Raw genomic sequence first — 18,729 nt, 5'->3', positions numbered from 1 at the left:
AAAAATATTCAAAAAACCTCCGCCATTCTAAATCCTTTTTCATTTAATACTCCAAGGAATATTTCTGATTGAGTGGACAGAGATTTGTGCTTGCTTTCAGGGAAGAAAAATATGCAAGAAGCTTTAGGAAAAAAAAAAGCAGTCATTGCCTTTAACAAGAAAATGTGCACACAGTAGGCTGTGACCATCCATACTTCCCCCTCCCAGGAACAAAGCATGTTTTGTTTTTGCAACACGTCAGAATTGAGAGTTGAATCTAGGTCATCTAAACCTAGAGATTTTCAAAGGCTGCATATATTTTACTAAGGAGAAATAGCAGGAGGGCTAACCCTTATTTCAGAGCACATATCCCTTATTCATCTCCAACTGCAAAGCAACCCTCACTTTAAAGAGCTGCCAACTGCTCTGCTGCAGCACGTGAGCAGTGACACAGGACAGGATTGCTGCTGGATTTCAGAGGAACACTGAGCAAACTCCCCAGCGTGACTGCACTGTAGGATCACTCCCTGCCCACTTTACAGACAACAGTAAAAAGCAGGTTTTGCTCTTCACGTGGAGAAACATCCTCAGTCAGACAAGTGTTGCTCAACACCTTCAGATGACTCCTCTGTGTAACATCATTAAATTGTCCAAGTGTTTGCATAATGACAAAAGCTGGTCATGAGGGCTGGGGAATGCTCCAAGTAGAGCACTGGACATTACAAGGGATTTTCAGCAAAGTATTTCATTCTTTTTTGCAATACCTGGTATAATATTTAACATTTGCAAGAACAGCATAACATTCTTTTTCACACATTCCAGAATTCATCTTCTAGTCATTTTTATGCCTTAGCTTCCACCCCTTAAAACAGCTTTTACAAAGGATATTTGCAACTCTTCTAAGGGATACAGGAATACATGCCATCAATTTTTTCAAGTCAGTATTTTAAGCAAACAGATAAACTTTGCAGCCTGCCTTTCCAGCAGCAATTAACACAAATATTTTGTTAGCATTCATTTTATAAGGAGGATAGACAGCACCTTCACTTGTACTGCAGTAGCATCAGTTCTAGAGAGAATAAAAAAGCCATTTATATATTTTTAAGACTGCCTGGCTGTGAATCATACCTGCATCAGATTAAATCTTGCCACCTCATTGATAGGAGCATCAGAAATGATGCCGTACTGCTCGGGGTTGACGATGGCAGGGCAGATGAAGCAGGCCAGAAGGAGATCTGTGCACATGGCTCTGACCTCGCCAACCTCCAGCCTGTCCACACACGACAGCGTTTTGTACATCTGCGACACAATCCACCTCAAGCTGTGGGGAAAACAGTACGTGTTTTGTTTGAGATAGCCAATGAATTTGTTGACCAGGGTCACCAGCTTGGCCTCGTTAGAGTCAACCATCTCTTGGACTCTCTGCTTGAACTTTTCTGTGCCTTTCTCTCCAAATAACTTCTCCTGCTGTACTGGGGAGAATCTCTCAATTAACTTGTTTGCGTCGGTTTCCAGGTGGTCTTCGTCCTCAACCAGAAGCTGCATGATGGGCTCATGTAAGGTAGCAGTAAGAAAAAGTTTTGCAGAAAAGAGTCCTTCAGAGAAGAGCTTGAACAGGATGCTGAAGGCACAGGTGCCCCGCCTCAGCAGCCGCCTGGGGTTGTCGCTTTCCTTCAGCTCAAACTCGATCAGGTAGCGCAGCACCTGCAGCAGGTAACTCTCGTCCTCCTGCATGATGCAGTTGCCATAGATGGAGGTGAACACTGTGTGAATGACACTCTGGGTGTTGTCCTGGTTGAGCTTCTCTCCAGCAACCAGGCAGGACGCAATCAGCCTGGGGTTCTCTCTCAGTCTGTTCAGGAATTCTCCGTAAGCAGTCTCCTGGAATCCCAGCTGCTTGTACCCATCCACAAACTGCGTGTCCTCCAAGATTTTTGCGTGCTGGCAACATTCAGCGGGAGAAGCTTCAGCACTTTAAAGAAAAACATTGAAACACTTTAAGTAACTCTTAAGTAAACAAACTTGCTAAGAGACACCATGTGATCTCTCTATAAACCAGGCTGCCACAGAGCAAAAAGTCTTTCCAGACAGTTACTACAAATTATTTCAAATTCTGGATAGCTTGCTCTCATGAACAGAAGCAAAACTAACACGGGTATTAAAAAACCAATTGCTTCAATGGCCAACAAGTACCTTTTGGTGTGAGATTCCCCAGCTGAGGTTTGGCTTACAGCCCCACATGGTTATGCCAGCACAGCAGGGCCTGCAGGCTGTGAGGGCTGGCAGAGGGTGGGCAGTACCTGGTGATGATGAGCCTGTCCAGGTTGATGCGCTGCTGTTTGGAGATCCAGGCCGTGCGGTAGAGCCGCTCCGCCGTCTTCAGCACGTCGGCGTTGAGGCGCTGGATCAGCGCCTTCTCCGAGCTCACGTACAGCCGCTCCTGCTTCAGGTGGTGGGCCAGCGTGTGGATGTCCAGCTTCACCATGGTGCCCCAGCCCTGGCACACAGAGCAGCGAGGGTCAGCCCTGCCAGCCCTGCAGTGGGCACAGGCTCACTGGGGCAGGGCCCGCTGCTGTGCCCTCCTCAATCCCACCCTGCTGAGGCACACTCCCAATAAATGTTCCCAGTGCCAGCTCCATTGTCTGGCACACAGAGCAGTGTGGGTCAGCCCAGCAGGGTCAGCCCTGCCAGCCCTGCAGTGGGCACAGGCTCACCGGGGCAGGGCACGCTGCTGTGCCCTCCTCAACCCCACCCTGCTGAGGCATGCTCTCAGTGGAGGTTCCCAGTGCCAGCTCCACTGTCTGGCACACAGCAGGCCCACTGGCACAGAAGCTGAAGGTATTTTCAGCTCGCCCTGGTGAGCAGGAACGGAGCACAGCCCTGCCACAGCCCTGACCACACCTCAGCTGCACCTGGCCTTACCTGGGGACACGTGGCCCTGGCCACAGCTCAGGTGACACAAGTTCAGGGAGAGGGAGAGCAGCCCCCATTCCCACTCACTGTCTGGGAACAGACTCCTTCACCCTAAAGCCCATCCACACAACCCAGCACTACCCAAGGACCTGGGTGCTGGGATCTCAGAATTGATGGTTAACTGCTTCATGTCTTCCCCACTAGAACTAACAGCCACAGCAGCTAATTTGGGAAGGACAGGGATTGAGACAGATTTCACCTGTAACAGACCACAGTATGTTACGTGTATCAGTAACGGAGATGTCACAGGGCTCCCTTCAAAGCAATGCTACAGTCAAAACAAAAACTTACTTCCCACAACCTGCAGTGACTCTGGACAAGCCTTGCTTCACAAACCCCTTCAGACCATGCTTGAGAAACAAAAATAATGGGCTGGAATACCACGTGCTGGCCCAGTGCTCTCCCCTGCCAGTGTTTTAAAGATCTGTTTCAGTGCTCAGCAGAGCAGGAGGTGATCCTCACTGAAGAATACAGATTAGCTCCCTCATTAGGCACAGGTGTCCCATTTGCTGGGTTTCTGCAGCCTGACAACCAGGTGCACTGACAACCATCACTGCTCCTTCTGTAATTAAGTCCTTTCATCGACAGTTTTAACCTCACAACCAGAAGCCAGGCAGATATGAACAGAGAAGCTGTCACTATGCATTAAAAAAATTGCAATTTTATTACACCCCAAGGTTTAAAGGCCATTCCTAGCAAACACAGAAAACTGGGTATAAAGCTCTTTAAAAAAACCCCAAACTCAAAAAGACCCCAAACGAAATTCAGCAACCCTAACCAGAGGCTACAGCTGATGCATCCAAAAATGAGATTACGACAGGAACTTGAGGGATGTGCTAATTCAGATGTTTTTAACTGGGACAGTCTCAGAGAAATGATTAGAAGAAGAAACATTGCTATTGCTGCCAAAGTTCTTTGTGAAACAAATAATAACTTCTTGCAACAAATTTATTTTTAGTCTCAGAACTTAAGAGCTTGCAAAAAAAAAAAAAAAAACAAAACAACAAACCAGCAGTAAACTTGCTACTGCCTGCAAACACAATAGTAACCAGTCTTTAGGCTGTGAGACAGTGCTATCAGCCTGCAAAAAGAAGGTGAAGCCATAAAAGCACACACAAACAAGACCTGCAGAGCTGCCTTCTGCCTTTTCAGAGCTTCCCACTGTAGGGCTGTGCTCAAGAGCTGCTCATATTTGATCAAACTGAACAGTTTTCGTTGGCATTTTCCACTTTCAGGTGTCAACCCACAGTCCCCACTTTCCTGGACAGAAAGTCACTCCAAGTGGATCTCCTGCTTCTAAGCAAGTTTGGGAAGGAAGAGGAGACCCACATGGAGTACCCCTAGGAAGGGCCTGTAGCCCCTGCCTACAGTCCTTTGCTTTGCCAAATTTCAAAACAAGTCTCTATTTTTGTGTCACTGGTTTAAGAGCAGCCAAGCTGATTAAACAACTCCTGAGGTGTTTCCTACACTAACAAGCAATTTCTCCTGATTTCACTTAGGGTCTTTTTCTGGTTTTGTTTGTTAGAGATGTTTCCAGCACAGGGATGGGCAAAGCTCCCTAAGCAGCCTCTGAGGAAGGTGCTCTGCTCCTTCCTCCTCTGCCCACGGGTCAGAGCAAGCTCCACAAGCCCTGTCAGCACAAGTCCACACAGCCCCACAGAGTGCAGGGACACACACATTAACCCACCTGCCCAGCAAAAAGAGCTCAGACTCCTGCACTGCACCATTTGTGATGTCACCTGAAAAACACTGACAGCAGAAACCTCACCCTGCTGGAACGTGAGGTCAGCACCCAACAGAGGAACAATTTGGGCACCTCCTCATGAAGAGCAGACACTGAGGCCCTGAGAGGGCAGTTGCCAACTGCTGTGCATTCTGATTTCTCCTTTAAAACTAATTGCCTCTCTCAACTCCAGGCCCAAAACAAGGCTCCAAAGAGCACCCTTAGCTGCATCTGTGCTGCTAAATATACTGGTCCTGTGACTACCTGATAACACCCCATCAGTTGGCCACTACCCACGTGTGTGTCTTATCTGCCTCTGCTGCAGAACAGCAGAAATAACGAAAGCCAGAGCAGAATTGATTCAGAACTGAGCACAGCAGGTTACTGTGTGCCACTGCTTTGTCAAGAGCTGTGAAAATCCACAGGGTTTTCTGTCAATCCACAGGACAGCTGCATGACAGCAGCTTTCACCCTATGTACAAGAAAACTGGATCAGCAGCTTCCCCAGCCTGGGAACCTCCATAAAAATCAAAGTGGCTCAGCTGCAAGGGTTGTTGCTGAGATCCAGTTCTGTGCAGAGGAACACCTCATCGCTGCCTTCCACCAGCTTTTAAATGAATTGTTCTGAAGCCACAGATGCACAGCAAGCAAGGGCACAAACGGCTCTGTCTCCACCTGAGGTCCCTGGCAGACCTGGGAACAGCAGGGATGTAAAGCAGCAGTTTAATACACAATGCACTTCAGCAAGGCTCAGGGAAGAACACCCAAAAACCCAGTTGGGCAAGTTGCACACTCTACTCCTCTCTTCAGACACTGCTATTACCCACACAGCTTGTCCTGAAAGAACAAGTTATTGTACCACTAACACACCTACCTGACACACGCTGCTCCTCCCCAAAATCTCTTCCCTTCTCAGCAGAACAAAGAGACAGCAGCTGCATCCTCTGACCAGGCTCCACAAAGTGCACTCCAGAGCACTTGGCCACAGCCACACTCAGTGACACACACACCATGGAACAGCTCCAGAGCAGAGCCTCTGCTGATTCCTCATTTGCCAGATTACCTTATCAGCTGCTCATAAACAAAAAGGTGCCTGTAATTACCCAGCAATCTGGTTTATGACACCAGGCACAACACCTGAAATAGCAAATATCTGTACACAGCTATATAAAGGAGTCACTTTAGGATATTTAGATATCCAACAGCCTGCTATGGCTGAAGGAACAACAGATATGTAAAATTGTGCTATGTGCGGATTACTTTTCAATCCTGGGATTTCATGTTGATATGGAAACAATTCCATTTTCTGTCAGCTATTTCAAGACTACTCAGGAACCTACAAGTAACTGTGACACAGTAAGAGCAGCTTAGCACAACAACTCAGACAACTTCCCTTCATGATGCTCCACATATCAACAACAAAGGCTGCATGACCTGACAGCATCCCAGATGCCTTGCCCTGCTGGCAGCACACATTTGTTCAGAACCTGAGGCAGTCTGTCCTTTGATGAACACAGGACACAGATTGTCTCCCACTCATAAAGTCCTGGAGAACATGACATTGAATCTTCAGGTGCTGAACTCCATCTCACAATGTCATGGGTTCATCCTGTGGCGTACAGGAACACACATCTCTCTTGCATGTTTCTGTGATTCAGTGACAGAAAAGAGATTAGGTAAAGTGGTGAACTCTGCTGGTACACCAGATCCTCCTCCTGTGTTTCCTGCTCAGGGTTACTTGCTCCTCCTGAGTCTCACTATGCAAACTCAACTTCCAGAGCAAGTTTGGGCACATCTAACATAGGCAGGGCAGGGCAAGGCAAAATCCCTCCATCCTGCTGAAAAATAACTCCCAAGCAAGCCTGAATGGCTTCCAAGCTAATTCAGCCCTGATGAAGTACCCCCTTCCTCATTAATATCTATAGTAGCTTCTCACAAGCCTTATTTCTCAACACAATATAACTGCCCATCTCTCCTAGCAGAGCCCTTTTCCAGCAGGATGGTTCACCATGACCCAGGGCTCACTGCTGAACCCTCACGTTACAGCACCCACCAGCTCAAACACGTGTGTGACACACAAAATGCAGGTCCACTGTCTAATTGTCATTAACAAGAAACTCATCCCCTCCCTTGTTTCTGCCCAGAGGCTGCTCTCAACTAGCCCAGGACATACTGTCCATATCCACGTGTGAGGAGAACCTCATTTCTCATGTCACATAACAGAAATCATCAGTAAAGGACAGGATCAGCTGGCTAATAAATTATGGCACTGCCAATGCCATCTATTGTGGCATTGCCATGTTGAATAAAATCAGCAAAAGCACATAACCATGCTAAAATCTATTCCAGTAGCTTGTGATGCCAGAAAGTGGAGTTCCCTTCAGGTGAGGATCACAATAATAAACTTTCAGCCAGAGCAAGTGCAGAACTTGAAGCTGCACAAACTGACAAAACCAAATTGTTCTCCTGAGAGCAGCTCCCTTCGCATCTGCAAGGAAGGGCAGATGCTACTGAGGAGAGTATATTCTCCATTATCTGACAAATATCACATCAAAATCCGTGTGTTGAGCACCTTAAACAATTCTGAACCCTCCTCAGCTGCAGCAGTTGAAAGTGTTTCCTAAAGCCACCATCCTGCTGCTTTTACAGAATATTTCAGATTTCATGGACTGCCCCTGCCATTTCCCCTCCATCCTCTCCAAATTGCAGCTTCTGCTCGTGAGTGAGCTGCATCGTCCGCCAAAACAGCACTTTACCTATCAGCAAGTGAAATGTCACATGCCTGCTCCGAGAGCTCCATCCCAACAGCTCTCAGAGCGCGGTATCATGACTTTGCAAGAAAACCCCCGATACAGCCTGCACGGAGCTCTCCAGCCCCAGGGGTCTGCGAGGGACCAAAAAGGGAAGTCACGGCACTGGTCAAGTTTCAAGTTTTAAACCTGCCCGACACAAAAGCCACGCAGGAGCGGCGGCACGAGCGGCTCCCGGCGCCGCGAGGGCCCCGCTCCGAGGGCTCCGGTTCCGCGAGTGCCCCCGCAGCGGAGCGCGGTGCCCGGACCGGCCGGGCGGGCAGGGCAGGGCTGGCCCGGCGAGAAGGGCACGGAGGAGCCCCGGCAAACCGCACCGACAACTTCTGCCGCCGGCCCCGCGCCGCTCCGCCGCCTCCCGGCGCCCTATCGCGACAGACCCACCCGACATACCCTCCGCGGCTCCGTCTCTGCTCGGCTGCCCGCCTTTCCTCTCGCTGCCCTGGAAAAACCAAAGCGTTTTGTCAGGCCCCGGGCCTTCCTCCTCCTCCCACCGCTCCCTCCTCCTCTCCCTCCTCCTCCTCGGGGGAGGAAGCCGAGCGCTGTCGCGGGATTCGAGCGTGTCCCTACCCGGCCAGCGCCCCGGCGGCTCCCGCTGCGGCCCGGGCGGGCGCGGCACTGCGCAGGCGGCGACGGCGCTCCTGGGACTTGTAGTCCCGGGGCCGGCACCGGCAGCGGGGCCGGAGCGAGGCGGAGCGGGCCGAGGGCCGGGCGGAGCCGGGACCGCTCCTGGAGCTTCGCTCCGCCGTCAGCCCCGGCTCCGCCCGGCCCCGGCTTATGCGTGCGGGGCTCGGTGTCGCGACATGGCGGGGCCTCGTGACCTGCTGGCAGCGGCGGGGCGGGCAGCGGCCGCCCGGGGACGGGTCCCGGTGTCTCCTCGGGGCGCTGGGCACACGCGTGTCACCTCATGCCCGGTGGGGGGGGCTCTGCCCGGAGACCCTGCACGGCCCGGCCATGATGCCGGCCCGGCTCCAACCTCCCCGCGCCTCCCCCCCGACAGTGCCCCGGTACCGCCCGTACCCCCGGTGCCCCGGGAGCGTCGGCGCCCCCCCCACCGGCGGGTTATCCCCCCCGGCCGGTAACCATGGAAACTTCCAGAAGTGCCCCCCCCACCCTGCGGCCGTGGTCCCGCCCAGCCAATGGGGACGCTCCGCTTGGCTCACGCTTCTCTGTGGCCGCGGTCGGCGGGTGGAACCAATGGGGCGGCGCGAGGGGGGCGCGCCGGGCACGGCGGAGCGGCCGCGCGGTGCTCGCCAATCGCGGGAGGCCAGCTTGGTAGCAACCGGCCAATGGAGAAGCTCCAGCGAGGGCGCGGCAGCCAATGGAGAGGCTCCACGAAGGGGTAACGGAAGGTATAAAAGGGCGGGCGGCGCGGCCTGGCGGCTCAGCGGAGATCGGGGCGCGGCGTTTCTGCACGGTGAGGGCCGGGTGCGGTAAGGGCCGCACGGGGCTGGGCCGCTGCGGGGGGGATGGCGGTTGGGGGCACGGAGAGATGGGGTGAGGACCGGGGGTGATTCCGCATGGTGGGGGCTGGGTGGTTGCGGCGCGGGGAGGGGTGAGCGGGGCGGCCACGCACGTGGCGCCTCCGTTGTGTAACCGGCGGCCTCTCGGTAGGTGGGCGCAGGTGAGCGGTCGGGATGAGGCTTCTGCTGCTGACGCTGCTGGCGCTGGGCGCCGTCTGGGCGGACGACGAGGAGAAGAAGGAGGATGTGGGCACGGTGGTGGGCATCGACCTGGGCACCACCTACTCCTGGTGCGTGGGGACGGGCACGGGGGGCGGCCGGGCCCTTCTGGGCGGGCAGGGCCTGCGGGAGCTGCGGGGAAGCGCCTGCGGGCCCGGGAGGGCGTGGGGAGGAGCAGAAGGGGAGGTGGGGGGGGGGATGTGTGCAGGCCGCGGCCCCGCCTGACCGTTCCGTTCCCCCCCAACCCCAGCGTGGGCGTCTTCAAGAACGGACGCGTGGAAATCATCGCCAATGACCAGGGGAACCGCATCACACCGTCCTACGTGGCCTTCACCCCCGAGGGGGAGCGCCTGATCGGGGATGCTGCCAAGAACCAGCTCACGTCCAATCCGGAGAACACCGTATTCGATGCCAAGCGGCTCATCGGCCGCACGTGGAACGACCCCTCCGTGCAGCAGGACATCAAGTACCTGCCCTTCAAGGTGGGCCCCGAGTGCAGAGGCAGGGGGGCTGGAGGGGAGGACTGCAGTTCGGGCCAGAAGAGGCATCTGCTCACAGTGCCCCATGGGAGGATTGGTGTGTAAACAACAGTTCCTGGAGTTAGCTGCACTCAGGTTATGCCTGTCATAGAGCTTTGGCTTGATTTTTAGAAAGAACCATGGGAACAGTTTGGAATGGTTGAATGAGACAGCATCCTTTGTTCTCCTCAGGTGGTTGAGAAGAAAGCCAAGCCCCATATTCAGGTTGATGTTGGAGGTGGACAGACAAAAACATTTGCTCCTGAAGAAATTTCTGCAATGGTCCTGACGAAGATGAAGGAAACAGCAGAGGCTTACTTGGGGAAGAAAGTAAGTGCACAGGAAACACTGGTAACAACTTGGATTAGCAGCTTTAGGAAATGGGAGAAGGGTAGGCTGAGCCAGGACTGACCTTGCCATCCCAAACCAGTCAGTGCTGCTGGCTCTTCATCTCTGAGGATGGGCTGCTTGTTCCAGCGTTGCTCACAGACTGTAACAAAGCTGTCCCTCCCTGCTCAGGTGACCCACGCTGTTGTCACGGTGCCAGCCTACTTCAACGATGCCCAGCGCCAGGCCACCAAGGACGCGGGCACCATCGCGGGGCTCAACGTGATGCGCATCATCAACGAGCCGTGAGTAGCCCACCCTGTCCTGCCCCAGGGGAGCTGTGGGCTGGTCCCCAGCCCTGACAGCCTGTTCCCTCTACAGAACAGCTGCTGCCATTGCTTATGGACTGGACAAGAGAGAGGGAGAGAAGAACATCCTTGTATTCGACCTGGGCGGTGGAACTTTTGATGTGTCCCTCCTCACAATTGACAATGGAGTCTTTGAAGTTGTGGCTACTAATGGAGACACTCACCTGGGTGGAGAAGACTTTGACCAGCGTGTTATGGAGCACTTCATCAAGCTCTACAAGAAGAAAACTGGCAAAGATGTTAGGAAGGATAACAGAGCTGTGCAGAAGCTGAGGCGGGAGGTGGAGAAGGCCAAGAGAGCTTTGTCATCTCAGCACCAGGCCAGGATTGAAATAGAGTCCTTCTTTGAAGGAGAAGATTTTTCAGAGACACTCACTCGAGCCAAGTTTGAGGAGCTGAACATGGTAAGTTTAGAAAGGTAAAGTTACACAGCCTCAGCTTTGGATTGGGACTGGGGAATGTGCAGCATCTCATGCTGTGACACTGCACTTTGGAGTATAAATAACTCTGTGTAAGCAGGCAGCTGTTCCTGCCAGGGAGCTGGGCCTCAGTTTGGCATCTCTGCTCTGTAGTGGTTGTACTTTGTACCCCTGGGGCTGCACAATGGAGTTGCTGGGAATAGTGTCTCACAATCCTTGGGATTTTATCTTTGCAGGACCTGTTCCGTTCCACTATGAAGCCTGTTCAGAAAGTCCTGGAAGATTCTGACCTGAAGAAGTCTGATATTGATGAGATTGTCTTGGTTGGTGGATCAACTCGCATCCCCAAGATCCAGCAGCTCGTTAAAGAGTTCTTCAATGGGAAGGAGCCTTCTCGTGGCATTAACCCAGACGAGGCTGTGGCCTACGGCGCGGCCGTGCAGGCTGGAGTGCTCTCTGGGGACCAGGATACAGGTAATGGCACCTTCACTGCCACCCAAGAGTTGACTCAACAATGGATGTTGGGCATTGACAAGCAAATGCAGACAAACTTGGATCTCTTCCAGTCCTTGGAGTTCTGTGCCCCTGAGGCCTCAGGATCTTGTCTGCAGCGTTGTGATTTGTGTTGAAGTTGTGTCACAGCCTTGCCTTTGATCTGTTCCAGGTGACTTGGTCTTGCTCGATGTCTGTCCCCTGACTCTTGGCATTGAGACCGTTGGAGGCGTCATGACCAAGCTGATCCCAAGAAACACCGTTGTTCCCACCAAGAAGTCTCAGATCTTCTCCACAGCTTCTGACAACCAGCCAACTGTGACCATCAAGGTCTATGAAGGTGGGTGTCAGCTGCGGTGGCCCATGTGACAGCTGGAATCTGTGTGCTGTAGGGTTTTCATTCTTGTTCCTGATTGTCACAAAGGCTGTAGGTACTTTGTTCATGGAACTGTGTCACTCACGGTTTCACAAAGTACAGGCCACAGCTGGGCAAGAAAGTAACCCTGTGTCATTGTTTGTCGCAGGTGAGCGTCCCCTGACCAAGGACAACCATCTCCTGGGCACCTTTGATCTGACGGGAATCCCTCCTGCCCCTCGTGGCGTGCCCCAGATCGAGGTCACCTTTGAGATCGACGTGAACGGGATCCTCCGTGTCACGGCCGAGGACAAGGGCACCGGCAACAAGAACAAGATCACCATCACCAACGACCAGAACAGGCTGACACCAGAGGAGATCGAGAGGATGGTCAACGATGCTGAGAAGTTTGCCGAGGAAGACAAGAAGCTGAAGGAGCGCATCGATGCCCGGAATGAGCTGGAAAGCTACGCCTATTCCCTGAAGAACCAGATTGGGGACAAGGAGAAGCTGGGTGGGAAGCTGTCCTCTGAGGACAAGGAAACAATAGAGAAAGCAGTGGAGGAAAAGATCGAGTGGCTGGAAAGCCATCAGGATGGGGACATAGAAGATTTCAAAGCACAAAAGAAGGAGCTGGAGGAGGTGGTTCAGCCCATCGTGAGCAAGCTGTACGGCAGCGCCGGCCCCCCGCCCAGCGAGGAGGAGGCAGCAGAGAAGGACGAGTTGTAGATACCGGTGTCCCCGAATGTGGTGTGTGTATATATTGGACTCAGGAACACTTGTTTAAAATATTGAACTCTTAATTTGGAATGTAACTTTGAATCTTCACTCGTGAGTGGAGCTGGAACCGCTAGCCCGACGTGGCTGTATCCTGCTTTTCGTTAGCAGTTGCTCGATGTCTGGGGAGGGGAGCGGGGTGGGAGTGTAAATGTGGGTTTAGAAGTATTGGCAGTGGAACATTCTATTTAACAACTTGGTCATGTGAACTTGGTGTAGAGCTTTTCTACCTGGAGTGACCACAATAAATTTGTTATTTACACTGGACTCTGTTCTGGTTCTGTGATGTCCATGACCCAGCTCCAGCCAGGATCTGGATTAACCCTGAAGGATGGAGTGCAGCTCACCCCCTCAAGGTCACCTTTCATGGGCTCCTGGAGAGTGGGAGGTTTGAAAGCAGGAGCTGGGCCTCTGTTGCCTTGAGGTGAACTGGGGTTCAGTTTCTGAAGGGAGAGGGTGGACTTGGACCTCACTTCAGTTTTACAACAGATCCTGATAAGGAAGGGGAGATCAAGCCTGAGTAACTGCTGAAGGGGCAGCTTTTATTGAGCTGGGAGAGGGAGGTTATCCACCAGAGCCCATTGCAGGCTGTAGTGGTGGTGCCCAGCAGTGAGGGAGGAGCTTGGCTTAATTATGTTTTCCTGCAGTATTAAAACTTGAGAGCTTTTAATAAAGTGTCATATGAAACAGACCAGTTTTCTCAACAGTGAAAACTAGTTTACACCTAATAAAGGTTCTTAGAAAAAAAAAGAAGCCTAATTGAAATTTGGTCTCTTTATTTAACTGATCCTTATCCAATCCATGGGATTAGTTAAGTCCAGAATGGCCTTGTCTGGTGCCAGCTCCAGCAGTGCCTCAAAACACCTTGGCTCCTGCCATGTTCCCTGGGCTGGGGCTGCAGCAGGACCCTGCTCAGGCAGAGCCCCTGTCCCCCAGGGGCACTGTGCCAGCTGCCCCAGGGTAAGGACACGGTTAGGGGGCACAGGTAGCCCCAGGGGCCGAGGCTGGTGCTGTGGGGACTCTACTCGATGAGGGTGACCAGGCAGTCCCTGTGAATGTGCCCCTGGGTGTCCATGCCCCCAAACACGAACAGCAGATGGACAGAGGTGTCTTCAGCACGGCCCTCTCGCAGGCCCTGCTGGAGGGGCTCAGCTCTGTCAGCTGCTGCCACAGGGGGCTCTGTCCCAGCTGGGGTCCCTCCTGTGTCCCCGTGTGCCCCAGCCTGCCAGGGAATGACACACATGGCGTGGTCCAGCCTCCCGCTGGGCAGGGGAGACTCAAACTGTAGGAGCGTCCAGTGCTGCCTTCCTGCAGTGCAAAGATACAGTCACAGCTTAAACATCACACACCAGGCAGTGACACCATGCATTCAGTCCTGCAGTGCTGGAACTCCAGGGCTTGAGCAGGTAATGTGCTCCCCAGCTGCCCGGCATCTTCCCTGGCACCCTGAGAGCAGCTCCCTACCTGTGTGATACTTGTACGTAGTATCCAGTGTCCCATCTGGACCTATTCCACCAAAAATGTACACGTGCTCCTGGAATGCTGCCGAGGAGTGGGATGCCCTTCCTCCAGGGACATCCCCAGTGGCTGGGATCTTCTCCCATCTCATGTCATCTGGTGCAGGAAACAACACCTCCAGGGTTATGCATTACACAAACCCCACGCAGTTTGTTGATTTAAACAAAGAAGGTAATACTTTAAGCACTTAAGAACTAGCATTTCAGAAAAAACATCCCCCCAATCAAAGCACAGCTCACAGGTACTGCCCTGCAGTACCTCCATCCACACTTACTAGTGTCAATGCAGAACAGGTCATTGTAAAAAACATCTCCAGCTAAACCTCCATGGATGAAGAGTTTGGTCCCAACTGCAACCACGGCGTGTCCATGCCGAGGGGAAGGGGGATCACCATGAGTCTCTGGCTGGGACCAGGCCAGGGTGGCTAAAAATGGGAGCACAAGGGCATTAGGAACAAAACTCTGGAAATTCTACAGACCAGCAACCCCAGAGCCCTGCCGAGGCTTCCCATCCAAGCCGGGGTCTGAAGTCCCAGTGAGCACATGAACATAAGGGCCTGTCAAGAGAGGAACAGCCACCCATCCATCTCTGAACTCCAAACAGAGCTCAGCAATTCCAGCCCTCCGGCTACACCCCAAGGCAGCGCTCCCGTGCCCCAGCGGGAGGTACCTGTGTCGAACACGTGCAGCCGCTGGTCCTTCACCGGCTCCGCTCCCTTGTCTCCACCCCCGAACACGAAGAGCCGGGCCCCGATGGCCGCCGAGGACGTGTGGAATGTCCGAGGCTGCGGCTGCTCCCCCCTCACTGCAGGGCTCTCCCACGTTCCTATTTCTGGTTAAGACACTTGATTAACCGAGCAACCAACACGGGCACGGAGGCCGGGCCCGTCCCGCGGCCCGGGGCACTCACCGGGGTCCAGCACCTGAACGCAGCAGCGGTTCCCGGCGGGGTGCGCTCCGCCGAACACCCAGAGGCGCGGGGGGCCAGCGGCGGGCAGCATGGTGGCGTGCTCGTAGCGCGGCCTCAGTCCGCGCCAGCCGGCGGGGACCCAGCGCAGCGGAGCTGTGGACGGGAACAGGCGATCGGTCCCGGTGTCCCGGTCCCGGTCCCGGTCCCCGGCCCGGCCCGGCCCTCACCCAGCTCCACGAAATGCGCGTCCGCGAAGGCCCCGGCGGGGTCGGCACCGCCCAGCAGCAGGACGCGGCCGGGCAGGAGGAGGCAGCCGAGTCCCACGCGGCCGCGGGGCCGCTCCCCGCGCGGGCTCAGCCGGTACCTGCGGGGCGAGGGCGGCGCTCAGCGCGGGCTGGGCCAGCCCGGGCTCCCGCCGGTCCCGCCGCCCCGCTCATCGCTATCCCCCCACCGCCCCCGCCCTCCCAGCGCCGTGCCGCCGGTGCCCCCGCCGCGCTCACCACTGTCCCGGGCGCGGCCGCCGCCCCGGCTGCAGAAGCGGCAGCGCCCGCGGCGCCATGGCGGCGGGGCCGCTGCCGGGCCGGCCGGCCGGAAGTGCCGCCGGAAGTGCCCTGCGCTTCCGCCCGCGCCGGCGGCGCGCTCCGCCGCCCGGAAGTGGCGGGGGGGGCCCGCTTCTGCCCGACCCGTGCCAAGATGGCGCCGCTGGACCTGGACAAGTACGTGGAGATCGCGCGGCTCTGCAAGTACCTGCCCGAGAACGACCTCAAGGTGCGGCCGCGGCGGCGGGGCCGGGGCGGGCCGGGACCGGGGTGGGCGCTGCCGGGCGGGTCGGAGCGGGCGGTGCCGGTGGTCCCGGCGCTGACCCCGACCCTGCCCCGCTCCGTCCCGCAGCGCCTCTGTGACTATGTCTGTGACCTGCTGCTGGAGGAGTCCAACGTCCAGCCCGTGTCTACGCCCGTCACCGTCTGCGGGGACATCCACGGGCAGGTAAGGCCGGGCCGGGCCGCTCCCGGTGCAGCCCCGGGCCGGGGTCGGTGCCGATGCCCGGTGCCCCTCACGCCTCTCTCCCCCCGCAGTTCTATGACCTGTGCGAGCTGTTCCGGACCGGCGGGCAGGTCCCCGACACCAACTACATCTTCATGGTAGGTGCGCTGGGCGCGGCCCCGCCGGGTTTGACAGGGGCTGAAACCCCGAGGGGCTCCCGAGTCCCGGGCCCCGCCCGGCGCCGGTGTTGGCTCCCGCCCGCCGGTTGTACTGCCGGGAGCCCCGCGGGGTGAGGCAGAGCGTCCTGCCCTGCCCTGCCCTGCCCGCGTGTCCCGGGGTCACGTCAGGACAGCGGAGAGGGGAGTGCCCAGCCCACAGCTGACGCTCCAGTGCCCGGAGCCGCCGCGGGTCCCAGCAGGTGCCGGTGCCCTCCAGCGCTGGGTTCCTTTGCGGCAGGGAGGATGGGGAGCGGATGTGTCACTGTGCCCTTTCTCCATGTGCCTTCAGGGGGACTTTGTAGACCGGGGGTATTACAGCCTCGAGACGTTCACGTACCTCCTTGCACTAAAAGCCAAGTGGCCTGACCGTATCACGCTGCTGCGAGGCAACCACGAGAGCAGGCAGATCACCCAGGTGTACGGGTTCTACGGTGAGTGCTGCCTGTGCCTGCAGCTCCTCTGCCTCGGGAAACCCTGGCAAGGGTGCCCAGGGGGGTGGGGGGGACACGGGCTCCAGGGCTGTCCTTTGGTAACAAGGTCACTGTGTTTCTGAAATGGAATGTGTTTAAGGCAGATCTTGCTGCTCTTTTCCTCTGGCACCTGGGGTTTCTGCTTGTGCTCTGGTGCCACATTCAGGCACAGGCAGAGCAGGAGGTGCTCGGTCCCTCCTGCTGCTGGAGCTGGTCCTGGCCAGCAGCAGGACCCAGCACAGGGCTCCTGGCAGGGCTCGTGTGGGTGTGCAGCTTCTGCTGTCAGTGTTTGCTCTGCCTGTTTCCTCTGATCCACAAGGAATAAAACTGTTCTCTCCAACAGACGAGTGCCAAACCAAATACGGGAACGCGAACGCCTGGAGATACTGCACCAAAGTGTTTGACATGCTCACAATAGCAGCTGTAAGTGCAAACACCACGCTAACACATTGTCCTGGTGGGAGCTGTGAGCTGGGGCTCCCCCGCCAGCCATGCTGAGGTGCTCGTGTCGTTCCCCTGCAGTTGATAGACGAGCAGATCCTGTGTGTGCACGGGGGCCTCTCCCCAGACATCAAGACCCTGGACCAGATCCGGACCATCGAGCGCAACCAGGAGATCCCTCACAAAGGCGCCTTCTGCGACCTGGTGTGGTCAGACCCCGAGGACGTGGACACGTGGGCCATCAGCCCCCGTGGGGCAGGCTGGCTCTTCGGGGCCAAGGTCACCAACGAGGTAACTCCCTGCTCAGGGCCACACAGCCCAGCGTGGGCTGGGAGCTGAGGGGCTCAGCTCAGTGTGGGGTTTGGGTGGAGCAAGGGCAAAGCAGGGCACTGAACTGCCCTGTCACACCTCTGCCAGTAACTCGTGGTGGTCTGGTGGAGAAGCTTGGCTTGTGCCAGCTGGAAAAAATGAGCCACTTGAACCTAAAAGCACAAATGTAACTGCCAGATGCACTAATACCCATCTTGCTTTTGAAAAGTGTGATGTGGTGGGACTCACTAGTGTCCCTGGGCTCTGCGTGCAATGCTTTCCTAAGGATCTAGGAGAAAAATACCCTTTTTAAAGCAATTCTTGAGTTAATTTTGTTGTGTCTGCACTGAGCAGACTCCTCAGGGCTCTACACAGTGGCCTTGCCAGGCTCAGCCTGTGCTGTCCTGTGGCCCTGGCACAGCACGGTCAGGAAGGGCTCAGCCTGGGGACAGCCCAGCCCTGCTGCCTGCGTGTCAGCTGTTCCCACCTGTAGGTCCCAGGGTGTCTCAGTGCTGGGTGCCCAGCGCTGCTGTGCTCTCTGTCCTGCTGTGGGGCCAGCCCAGGAGCAGCATGTGCTGGGGCAGCGGCGCTCGGGCCACGCTGAGCTCACCTTCCCCCTTCCCTTGCAGTTTGTTCACATCAACAACCTGAAGCTGATCTGCAGAGCGCACCAGCTCGTCCACGAAGGATACAAATTCATGTTTGATGAGAAGTTGGTAACGGTATGGTCAGCCCCCAACTACTGCTACCGCTGCGGGAACATCGCGTCCATCATGGTCTTTAAAGATGTAAATACAAGAGAACCAAAGTTATTCCGCGCAGTTCCAGACTCAGAGCGTGTCATTCCTCCCAGGACAACCACGCCGTACTTCCTCTGAGCCCCGCCCGCCTGCTGTCACCTCTCCCTGTCCTGCCCCTTTACAATATACTTTTTATTGAGCACTTTGCTGCTGAAATGCTGCCTCTTGCCTTTTTTATTTTTAAATTATCTAAATTTATTGTGTATTATGGTGTCTGTAGCAAGTTTTTTTCCCCACCCCTAGATTAATTTCAGAGTATTTGTAATATGTCCTTGAGATTTGTACTACTGCATGTAGTCCTCGCCTAGTCCTGGGTTAGATGAACCGATTCCTTTAACCACCACGCTGCGGGAGCCGCTCGGGCCGCTCTCTTGTTCAGCTTTTTGTTTTTGGTAAGTTTTAAGAGATTTCAGCAGCAAAGTCAGTGCCCGGTGCGCGGCGGGGCCGGGGCTGCCCGTGCTGCGCTCGCGGCGCAGGACCGAGCCAGCCTTTTCCGAGTGTTCCGTGGATCCCAGTAAAGCGGTCCAAGGGCTGTTCCCCGTCCCCGGTTTGTTCCGTTTGCCTCGGGATCCCGATTAAACCCGCGAACTGCTGCAGCGACGGGATTTGTACATTAAAGTCATTGTTCGGATTTTTCCCAGGCTCTGTTGTGTTTTTGTG

General features: G+C 55.4%; 4 protein-coding genes across 12 annotated transcripts in view; 2 read left to right on the top strand and 2 right to left on the bottom strand.

The window, feature by feature from the left end:
• The window catches only part of GAPVD1 (GTPase activating protein and VPS9 domains 1), a 28,617-nt gene extending 19,914 nt beyond the window's left edge, over nucleotides 1–8,703 (bottom strand). For 2 of the 7 annotated variants that reach the window (XM_074556268.1, XM_074556273.1), the window contains exons 1-4: nucleotides 8,053–8,208; nucleotides 7,876–7,924; nucleotides 2,280–2,476; nucleotides 1,108–1,951 (exon numbers count right to left, since the gene is read on the bottom strand). In XM_074556268.1, coding sequence (XP_074412369.1) covers nucleotides 1,108–1,951; nucleotides 2,280–2,464 — 1,029 coding nt within the window. In that variant the 5' untranslated portion in view covers nucleotides 2,465–2,476; nucleotides 7,876–7,924; nucleotides 8,053–8,208. The other 5 variants (XM_074556269.1, XM_074556272.1, XM_074556271.1 and 2 more) reach the window with 5 other exon arrangements.
• A 41-nt stretch (nucleotides 8,704–8,744) lies between these two features.
• On the top strand, nucleotides 8,745–12,687 carry HSPA5 (heat shock protein family A (Hsp70) member 5). Of its 2 annotated transcripts, none has more exons than XM_074556277.1 (9): nucleotides 8,745–8,899; nucleotides 9,097–9,235; nucleotides 9,415–9,646; nucleotides 9,875–10,012; nucleotides 10,202–10,314; nucleotides 10,391–10,781; nucleotides 11,033–11,270; nucleotides 11,461–11,628; nucleotides 11,813–12,687. In XM_074556277.1, exons 2-9 carry the CDS (start codon nucleotides 9,120–9,122, stop codon nucleotides 12,370–12,372), a joined length of 1,956 nt encoding a protein of 651 aa, XP_074412378.1. In that variant the 5' UTR covers nucleotides 8,745–8,899; nucleotides 9,097–9,119; the 3' UTR covers nucleotides 12,373–12,687. The 2 variants fall into 2 exon arrangements, with proteins under 2 accessions (XP_074412378.1, XP_074412379.1); XM_074556278.1 differs by having other exon boundaries at nucleotides 8,825–8,915.
• Nucleotides 10,486–15,504, bottom strand: RABEPK (Rab9 effector protein with kelch motifs). The gene is made up of 7 exons (XM_005491903.4): nucleotides 15,348–15,504; nucleotides 15,075–15,211; nucleotides 14,848–15,000; nucleotides 14,608–14,769; nucleotides 14,213–14,362; nucleotides 13,885–14,034; nucleotides 10,486–13,728 (listed from the first exon to the last, which is right to left on the bottom strand). Exons 1-7 carry the CDS (start codon nucleotides 15,404–15,406, stop codon nucleotides 13,442–13,444), a joined length of 1,098 nt encoding a protein of 365 aa, XP_005491960.2. The 5' UTR covers nucleotides 15,407–15,504; the 3' UTR covers nucleotides 10,486–13,441.
• PPP6C (protein phosphatase 6 catalytic subunit) lies at nucleotides 15,456–18,704 on the top strand. Of its 2 annotated transcripts, XM_005491905.4 has the most exons (7): nucleotides 15,456–15,615; nucleotides 15,739–15,834; nucleotides 15,924–15,989; nucleotides 16,339–16,480; nucleotides 16,863–16,942; nucleotides 17,042–17,251; nucleotides 17,899–18,704. In XM_005491905.4, the coding sequence occupies exons 1-7, from the start codon at nucleotides 15,541–15,543 to the stop codon at nucleotides 18,145–18,147; spliced, it is 918 nt and encodes a 305-aa protein (XP_005491962.1). In that variant the 5' UTR covers nucleotides 15,456–15,540; the 3' UTR covers nucleotides 18,148–18,704. The 2 variants fall into 2 exon arrangements, with proteins under 2 accessions (XP_005491962.1, XP_005491961.2); XM_005491904.4 differs by having other exon boundaries at nucleotides 15,492–15,834.
• The last annotated feature ends 25 nt before the right edge of the window (nucleotides 18,705–18,729 follow it).

This window comes from Zonotrichia albicollis, chromosome 21, assembly GCF_047830755.1.
Source record: "Zonotrichia albicollis isolate bZonAlb1 chromosome 21, bZonAlb1.hap1, whole genome shotgun sequence".
NCBI classification, from domain to species: domain Eukaryota; kingdom Metazoa; phylum Chordata; class Aves; order Passeriformes; family Passerellidae; genus Zonotrichia; species Zonotrichia albicollis.
This window is presented reverse-complemented; position numbering and strand designations above follow the sequence as displayed.